The sequence below is a fragment of the Lissotriton helveticus genome, chromosome 10 (genome assembly GCF_964261635.1).
Source record: "Lissotriton helveticus chromosome 10, aLisHel1.1, whole genome shotgun sequence".
NCBI lineage: Eukaryota > Metazoa > Chordata > Amphibia > Caudata > Salamandridae > Lissotriton > Lissotriton helveticus.
Genome location: NC_136071.1, coordinates 1069808279 through 1069817308, shown reverse-complemented (window position 1 = coordinate 1069817308; position 9030 = coordinate 1069808279). Strand labels below are relative to the sequence as shown.

The window sequence follows — 9030 nt, the reverse complement described above, 5'->3', positions numbered from 1 at the left end:
AAGACCACACTGCCAAATTGCCGTCCTGCTGAAGTGCTATCCTCAGAAAAGCTGTGTCATTAATAGCGCATCAAAGCGGCAAGCACCTCAACACAGGGCCTTGGTCTTGAAGAGAAGTGGCTGGTACCACTGCTTGGCTGAGGATCCGGGCACCAAATGAAAAATAAAATAAAACAAGCATTGGCATAGCCAATAGGTCTCGCCTTCGGAACCTTATAAGTATTTAGTTATGCAGTACAATAACCTTGGTGCAACAACATCAACTGTTGCATGGCTAAACACTTATAATATTCCAAAGGTGAGACCTATTGGCAATGCCAATGCTTGTTTCTCTAACCTGTCACACCGTTAACAGTTTCTGAGCACCAGCGAGGGGGCTGCCCTATATAATATTACTACAGGGCGTATGATTAGTGTGCTCTCACCCTTCTGAATATGCAGTCCCAACGGGACCACAATTACTAACCCTCATTTGCCTCAGAGGGAGAATGCCCCCCATCCAGCAGTGCATTCCCTTCGAGGTGGACAAGCTCCTCACCCATGCCATTTCTCAGGCACTTGCCTTTCTGCACTTCAGTTGGTATGCTTAGCGCTTGGACGCCTCAGGGCAGCTATGTGCGCTCTAGAAATCTGAATTCATTCATGCAGGAGAATGTCACTAAGCTGAGGCACTAAGGGTACAGGAATCCTGATTGGCCGGGGTCTGGGCCTAGCACAGCGACCTTGGGCCCTAAGCACAAGGCCTGCAAGTGTGACGTGGGGCTCCTGGAGGGCTTCGATTGTTTGGCTGAGGTCTCTCATAAGAGTACGTACATGCTGAAAGATGCATCCTACCGGGAGGAGGAGATAATGTAAAATGACTTTTCAACAGATTTTGACTTCGAGGAGGGATTCCCCAATAAGGGGGAAGGTGATCTGGAAGATGATGATGTATCATCTGATGAGGCCCAGGACTCTCTTAGATTCTGACACCCAAGTTTGGCCGCCTAAGAGCCATATGAAGGGGACGCTGCTCCTAGCAACACGTTTGAACCTGAGGGGATTTATCGACCTTGCTCTGCAAAGTGGGTCCCTGACAAGAAGGTGGCGGAATACGTGGCAAGTAAAATTCGCCAACCCCTTGACATGGAAGTGTGAGCCCATCTCCTTGAGGAATGTCCCGGGCCATTGTTTGGGAGATAGAGTCATAGCTACCCTTGATATCGATAAGCTGTGTACTTTTTTCGCCATATATGTGTAGGACCCCAAGATTGGGATTGACTGCTCCTGCAGGGTATGTCAGACTAAGCTCCCTGACTTGGTGGGGCCCCTAACAAAGATTATTGAACTAGCGGAGAGAGCGAAGCAGACTAGCCCGCTAGCGCAGAGAGCAATCTCCTCAGCAACGCCAACTGCACCCTCTCCACGGAACGACATCACTCTCTACTAATCAAAATAGACCTCAAGCTGGGAGCGCTCTCATTGTCAGAAGCAGGGCCTATAGCGCAGGGCAACCTGTTCACCGAGCCATTGTCAAGGAGTTGGGGAAGTTTGTCTCGACCTTTTCAGCCCTTGACAAGGCCCAGTCATCAACGGAGAAGCTCTACCCAGGGAAGGTTTTTGGAGGGACTGGAAGAGGAAGGAGAACAGCAACTGTTGATTGCCATCAAGAAACCATTCAAAGGAGTGTCCTCTCCAACCATTGCCAGGTGGCAAAGATGAGTCATGGCAATGATTGGGTGATGAGCCGAAACCGGTCCCAGGATGCTTGTTTCCGGTCCAAGTAGGATCTTGCTTGGCAGTTCTATCTGGACTGTTTCCATGAGGAACAGGGTCAAGACTGATTTGCATATGGCTGGTTCCAAACTGGGGTAGCGTGATGCGCAAAAAAAATGGATTAAACCCAGATATTTATGATTGGGGATGAATGTATGCATTGTTCAGCATTCCATCCATCATTTGTTTCTTTTGCATTTGTCACCTTAAGTGGGAAGGGTATGCCAAGACTTGGGTCCCATGCTCTCTGCGCCACTGGATTCAAGCTAGCCTGGCTGATGAGGGGTGATGCCCCAAAACCTATCCCAGGATGCTTGTTTCCTGTCCAGATAGGACCTTGGCTTGGCAGGTCGGGCTAGACTGTTCCCATGAGGCACAGGTTCAAGACTGATTTGCATATGGCTGGGTCCAGACTGGGGTGGCATGGTGAGCACAAGAACGATGGTTTAAATCCAGTTCTCTGTGACTGGGGCTGAATGTTTGTATTGTTCAGCATTCGGTCCATCATTTGTTTCTTTTGCATTTGTCGCCCTAAGTGGGAACGGTATGCCAAGACGTGGGTCCGGTGCCCACTCCGCCACTAGATTTGGGGTAGCCTGGCTGATGAGGGGTGATGCCCCAAAACCGGTCTCAGAATACTTGTTTCCCGCTCAGGTAGGACCTAGTTTGGCAGCTCGGGCTGGACTGTTCACATGAGGGACAGGGTTGAGACTGATTTGCATATGGCTGGGTCCAAACTGGGGTGGCATGGTGAGTAAAAGAATGATGGAGTAAACCCAGTCTTTGTGACTGGGGGTGAAAATTTGCATTGTTCAGCATTCCGTTCATATTTTGTTTCTTTTACACATGGCAGAGGCCCACATGATACAACTACTTTTGGGGCTCACTCGGCTAGGGAAAATATGGCTTCCAAGGCTGTTCAGATAGGTGGTAGGCTTGAAGAAATCATGAAAGCGGCAGATTGGTCTTCAGAATCCACCTTCAAAAGTTTTAATTTTAAACTGATCTATGACACTGCCACATTGGTGGTAAGTAAGCTTTAAACATGCATTATCCTTGCCTCCGATCCTGAAATAGAATGAAAAATGTCCTAGTTAACATGAAGGAAAATTGCTATTCTATTAAGGACGCGGAGCCGAGGATTATTTCCCCCCCAGCATGTTGTCTCTCTACTATTCCGCCCAGGAGGAGTTACAGGGATATCTCTATATTACTAACTTGAGAAGGTGAGGTGGATACCGATATTAGCAGGAAAGAACTGTTGATTTTATTCAGAGACAAAACTGTAACTCTTTATTGCTTGTTTAGATGTTATTACTTGGTGTTCAAGTTATATATTGTGATGTGCTCTTGTACTGACTATGCCGGGCTTTGTCCCGAATTTTATAGACCAGAGGTAATGGATGTTAATGTTATTCATAGGATCTACTGAAGGATGATTAAAATTGTGACTCTTAAATGTCTGTGACTGGGAACGAACATGTTCAGTTGGTGTCTTAATGATATTTACATTCTTTAGGTTTTGCTTCAAAGGCGGATTGAGGTCCTGTGTTCTTAACTTCCTAAAGTGAAGAAGAGGACGGGCTACGGTACGGCTGACATTATATGTACTTATGGACTGTTAAATGATTGGCTTATAGTCGGCATGGTTACGCCGCGGCCAGGGCGACTGACGCTGGAATCTGGGGACCACGGTTCGATCCCCGGCTCCGGCGGCAGGTTAGCCCAGCACCATGTGACTCTGGGCAATAGCTTGCTTAATCTTCCCGACGGCCCCCAGCGCCTAGAGACCCTTACGGGTGATTGTGCGCTTTACAAATGTGGACTTTACTTTACTTTACTCCCTGTACTCCATGGGAGTTGTATTGCTGGTGTAGTGATGTTTTTTACTTTTGCACTTTGAACATGCTGTTTAACAAAGGTAAAGAAAGTAATGCATAATCCTCGCCCTCACATCCTTAATAGAATTGCAATTGTCTTTCATGTTAACTAGGACATTTTTCATTCATGATGCGTTGAATATGCAAAAAAAAAAAAGCAGGGAGCACGAGAACGTTCTATGAGGACGATATCCGTAGGTAACGTATTTTTAAAAATAAACCTTTTTTACTTAAGCTCGTTTATTGGGCAAAAACGAAACAGGACAAGTATGTAAGCGTGACAGCGAAATACAAATAGCGATTTTTCTGTGTCTCTCTATTTGGCGCGAAAAACGCTTGTTTCGAAAACGTGGCTTCATTGGGGGGCCCGTGTTTACTTGTCTCCCGGAGAGGAGGCAGAGTGGCCCAATCAGAATTTAGAGTTGCTGTGTCACTAGGCAACTCAGTATTTCACGCGGGAAGCTAGATGTCAGGCAGAATGTGCTGATTGGATAGCCTTTGGCTAAGATGCATTGGAGGAGGCGGAACTGTCCCGGCTCTGTCTGCAGGTCTATCGCCTGCCTGGCCACCGGCGTCAAATGAAGAGGCGAAAATACCATCAATGTCCGGAGGGGGCGCCATTATCCTCCGTGCTGAGATTGGTTTATCTACTCTAAAATGGCTTAAGTACTAGCCGCCGCCACGCACTTCGTGGTTGTGCTGCGCGGTCTAGTGCTTGGGAGCATAATAACATGGCACAATGCGCTTGAGGAAGATAGCCAATGGGAAGACGCGTGCGCCTGTGGGCGGAGTCTGGCACTTGCTGCGGCAGTTGGGAGGAGGCAGACGTGCCTGGCGGCCGGCCAATGGGCGGATGGCTGGCAATGAAAGTGACTGTGAGGCGGCGCTGCAGTGGGCCCATCACTGGCGCTGCCTGTGGCGGGTCAGAGCGCCGCGCCTCCTTCGCTGCAGCCGGTCGTAGACGACGCCCCTCCAGCGGTCGCCAGTCTCTGGCACGCAGCAGCTCCTATCCCTGCCTATAGCAAGCGGTGGTTCCGCCGAACTGGGGATCCCGGCGCAGTGGAAGCCAAGAGAAGGGGAGCGACACCAGCGGCAAAGCCCATAGAAGGTAAGCGCGCAGCCCGGTTGCATTTACGGGAGAAAATGCGAACATGATTAGTGACAGCCCCACGGGCGTGTCACTACAGGCAGCTTCCTTTAATAATTTTCCTTCGTTTTAAAAAGGTGTTAACAAAACTCGTAACACACATTTCAGCTTTGGAAGTATTTTAATCCGGTAAAATTCCTCTAAATGCCAAACCCTGGGCGGGCATCTACAGCCGGGTTTGCACCTGTGGCGGCACTGTGGGTGCGCGGTGACCAGTAGGAGCTGTTGGCATTCAATGGTGTACCTGTGCTGTGCACAGATGCAAAGCCAAGTGGGGGCGAAGCGGCAACCGTGGACCCGAGCCATTGGGCTTTAAGAGGCACCTGCCACCCAGATATTTTAAAGGGGAGCCATGCTGTTCTTGTAGGCTGCGCCAGGCGTCGCTAAAGAGTTTCATCCTCTGCCAGCAGTACCCCGTAAATACCCCCAGACCGTCCCTGCTACTTCTTTTCACCTGGTCACCACTTTTGAACAAACATCAACCTCTGCACATCCTATCCCCCTGCAGAGTATGATACGACCGTCCACTTTGGTAGCGAGGCAACAGGTGATCGTTCTGTTAGTCTAATGTAGGCTAATCTAGACTCTTTCTGATGTATCAACATAACCAATTCTGATCTTATTTTTCTCTTAACCACCTTCTGTGGTTCTCACATCCCTCCTGTCTCAGTAGAAAAAAACTGCTCTTGGCAGTTTATTTGGCGAATTGTCAGCATTCCCTAACGTGCGCCGCGCGGTGTCACTTCAGATTTATGTTAGCAAATTGAACCAAATCGCCCCTGTCGCCCTCAGTTAGTATTTAGGAATGAATGATGGTGAAGGGGTTTGTTTGCGGTTATACCTTTTATCAACAAGTTAGCTGTGCAGAGGGATGTTATCTTCGGAGATATGTCCTGTTTTGAAATCTATCCTTCCCTGCTCTTTTCTCTTTTGCTTAATGATACTGTTGTTGAGTGTGCGTTTTTTCTTTTGTTTACAAATCTAACACAAGTGTTGTCTTTCTTTTAGGTGACAGACGCCTACAGTGAGGAAGCATCGGGCTGCTTCGGACACATCACATTAATTAAAATGGGGAATGGCCTGTCTGACCAGAGCTCTCTTTTGTCGAGCCTGCCTCTGTTTCATTCGTTCCATATCGTTATCCTTGGTTTGGACTGTGCAGGGAAGACAACGGTTTTGTACAGACTGCAGTTCAATGAGTTTGTTAACACTGTCCCCACCAAGGGGTTTAACTCGGAGAAAATCAAAGTACTGCTTGGACACTCCAAGAGTGTAACTTTCCACTTTTGGGATGTTGGTGGACAAGAGAAGCTGAGGCCGCTGTGGAAATCCTACACACGTTGCACAGATGGGATTGTGTTTGTGGTGGACTCTGTCGACATAGAAAGGATGGAAGAAGCGAAGACAGAACTGTATAAAATCACAAAGATCTCTGAAAACCAGGGGGTGCCAGTCCTCGTAGTGGCGAACAAGCAAGATCTGAGGAACTGTCTTTCACTTTCAGAAATGGAAAAGCTGTTGGCGTTGCATGAACTGAGTTCGTCCACTCCTTGGCATCTCCAGCCAACATGCGCAATCATAGGTGAAGGACTCACAGAGGGCTTGGAAAAACTCCATGACATGATCATTAAACGGCGGAAAATGCTGAGACAACAGAAGAAAAAGAGATGAAATAGAAATATTGACCCTTGTTTTCCGTAAAGCAGTTCCATCGTCCCACTTGACGTAAACCGATCGGTGTCGCAGGCCTCGTCTGCCTGTTGTGACGCTGTTCGAGTTTAGTTCATTGTTCATCAATCAGTGCATCTGCTCCCATTGTGGTAGAAGTGTTGATGCAGTAATTCGAGTTTTTCTGAGCTTCCAGGCTCCCATGGTATCTTGAGGGCTCTATGAAGATGACTTAGGCAAGGAAAAATGGGTGGCTTATAGTGGACATATTTATTGAATTAAGTCTCAAATAAAAACAGTATTTGAGATTGAAACTGTTTCATTGCTAAAGATAAACATGGTATTTATTCGCAATACTTTGTAAATTGAAATTATAGTTTCTGGTTGAACAGACTGGTGTGAAATGTGGATTCCCATAGATATTCAGCCATTGAACCAATTTAAAGTGTTGTGGGTGACCAGAATGGGTCGACTTTCACGGGTGGTAGCTGCTAATGTAAGGTAGTTTAATGCCGTATAATATGCAATACATGATGGATTAATATTTCTGATATTTCAAGACTCACATCTGGTTATGGAATAGTATCGACCTGCTTTGGTCTCGTTGCATGAGACCACAGCGCCGTAAGACAAACTCATATCGAAACTTTGGATCTGAAGGGAGCCGGGTCGTTCAACTTGAGTTAAAAAAAAAAATATGGGTATTTAGCAACTACCAGCAGCAACGTTGGAATTGCGTGTGATTAAGGCCTTCTAAAGCAAGGCGCAGCGTAAGTCACCACGTTCCTAACCTGTTTGGTTAAGTGCATATAACAAGCAAAGGTTAGCACAGCAGGGACATGTCAGAGCTGCAGTTCACACTAACTTGAATAATCGATCATCAAACTGGTTAGTGGAGACAGTCCTCAGAGACTAAATAGTTTTCAAGAATGGACTCGCTTGCTGGAGTCTCAGCGCCTTAGCTGTGGGTCGGATTACGGAGTGCAACAGTTGCAGTGGAGTACACGCAAACACAGGGTACACTTTAAACTAGTGTTTACAAAGCTTTCGAAGAGTGCGTACTTTTGGAAAGACAAGTGTCACGTTTTGGGAAGGAGGAATGGTTTGGCCTGTGAGGTGAATAGCTTTGTAAACTTATATATGCACTGTGAAATTATTATAGGAAGTGTTAACAAATGGCAGCCACCCATACACTTGTATGAACTGTTTGACACATTCACCCCTTTATTTAGTCCATGTTTCTCAGTTATGTTACAAACTGGTCTGACTACCAAGATTTGACTACTGAAACCTGAATATGACTAGTATTAAACTGTTGTCAGTAACTCGACTTTCATTTGTCAAGTTGTTGACTATTTCTCTTCAGAGGGTAACCAAAAATGCACTTTATTTGTCTCACTGCAGTTTTAATGAAACCATAGTCATTTTAACATGAAGTAGCCTCCAATGGAGCTTTTTTTGTATGTTGGGTTCTATGTACGGACTTCAGTGACTAACGTCACTCATTTGGTAAATGTCTATATTTATAAAAGTTCTGAAATCTTCAAACACAAATAAACACAATTCTAAGTTTGCTGGCAGTCTGTTATGTGTGATCATTGGGGTGAAATATGTTTCCACTAGGGCATAAATGATGGTCCAGATCAAGATGATGGTCAAACCTTTTTATAATTTTTTTTTGCGTTAACAAAATTTTTAAACCACAATTATATTGTTCGCTCTTAGTTACACATCAATACAGAGGTTTTAAGAAAAACATTTCTAACCGGTGTATGTAGTATTTCCCTGAGATGAAAACAGTTTCTTGCAGTACATTTACAGGCTCAAAGATCTATCTTGCAAAAGTGTATTTCTTTTTGTTTGTCACGTATTGTCCCACAGATAAAACAATCAGCCAAAGCGCATTCCAGTGGTGTCTCCTATTCAGGTCTGGAAGACCCAGAACCCATATCCCTTTTGCTAGGTATGCTCTTCTTGTTCCTGTTTTCACTGGATTGGTAATCAACCCACACGCCATCTGCATGTCACCCACTCCTGGGGGGCGCACCTGATTGTTCCTGGCTAGAGACCTCCGTGCATATTCCATGGCTGGTTGTTCAGTGTCCAATCCTGTGACCTGCTTCTTTTCAATTCCACTATTTCTATGGCTGATTGCTTAATTACCATTGCTGTGAGTTAACCATCCAGATCCCGAGTGGACACTTCAGAGCATGTTCTATCGTAATTACATCTTTCCAGGGATTAATCTCCAGTTCACCACCACCTCAGCCAGCACATGGCCTCCGTTGCACCAACCAACTCCCGAGTGGCTTTTTTCGGAGCCTATAACCTGGCTTGTTTAAATTAATGTCCATGCCCTGGTTGTTCCTGCCACTCTTGGGTAGACTTCTGAAGCCGTTTGTGCCAACTCAGTTTGAAGAGTTTTAACTCTAACTCTTCGCTGTTATGGCGTTCACACTTCTGTTGGTGCACGTGCAAAGCCTAACTTTGTTAACAGTGTTTTGTATGTAGCTGTAGTGCCATTAATATGGCCTCACTTCCCTGTCTTGTTTGGGCGCCTTGTCTCATGGATTCTGTCGC

The 9030-nt window shown here is 46.2% G+C and overlaps 1 protein-coding gene across 1 annotated transcript; it reads left to right on the top strand.

Annotated features, from left to right (window-relative positions):
- Positions 1-4608: 4608 nt before the first annotated feature.
- On the top strand, positions 4609-8024 carry ARL4A (ARF like GTPase 4A). The gene is made up of 2 exons (XM_078663780.1): positions 4609-4743; positions 5791-8024. The coding sequence occupies exon 2, from the start codon at positions 5851-5853 to the stop codon at positions 6451-6453; it is 603 nt and encodes a 200-aa protein (XP_078519906.1). The 5' UTR covers positions 4609-4743; positions 5791-5850; the 3' UTR covers positions 6454-8024.
- The last annotated feature ends 1006 nt before the right edge of the window (positions 8025-9030 follow it).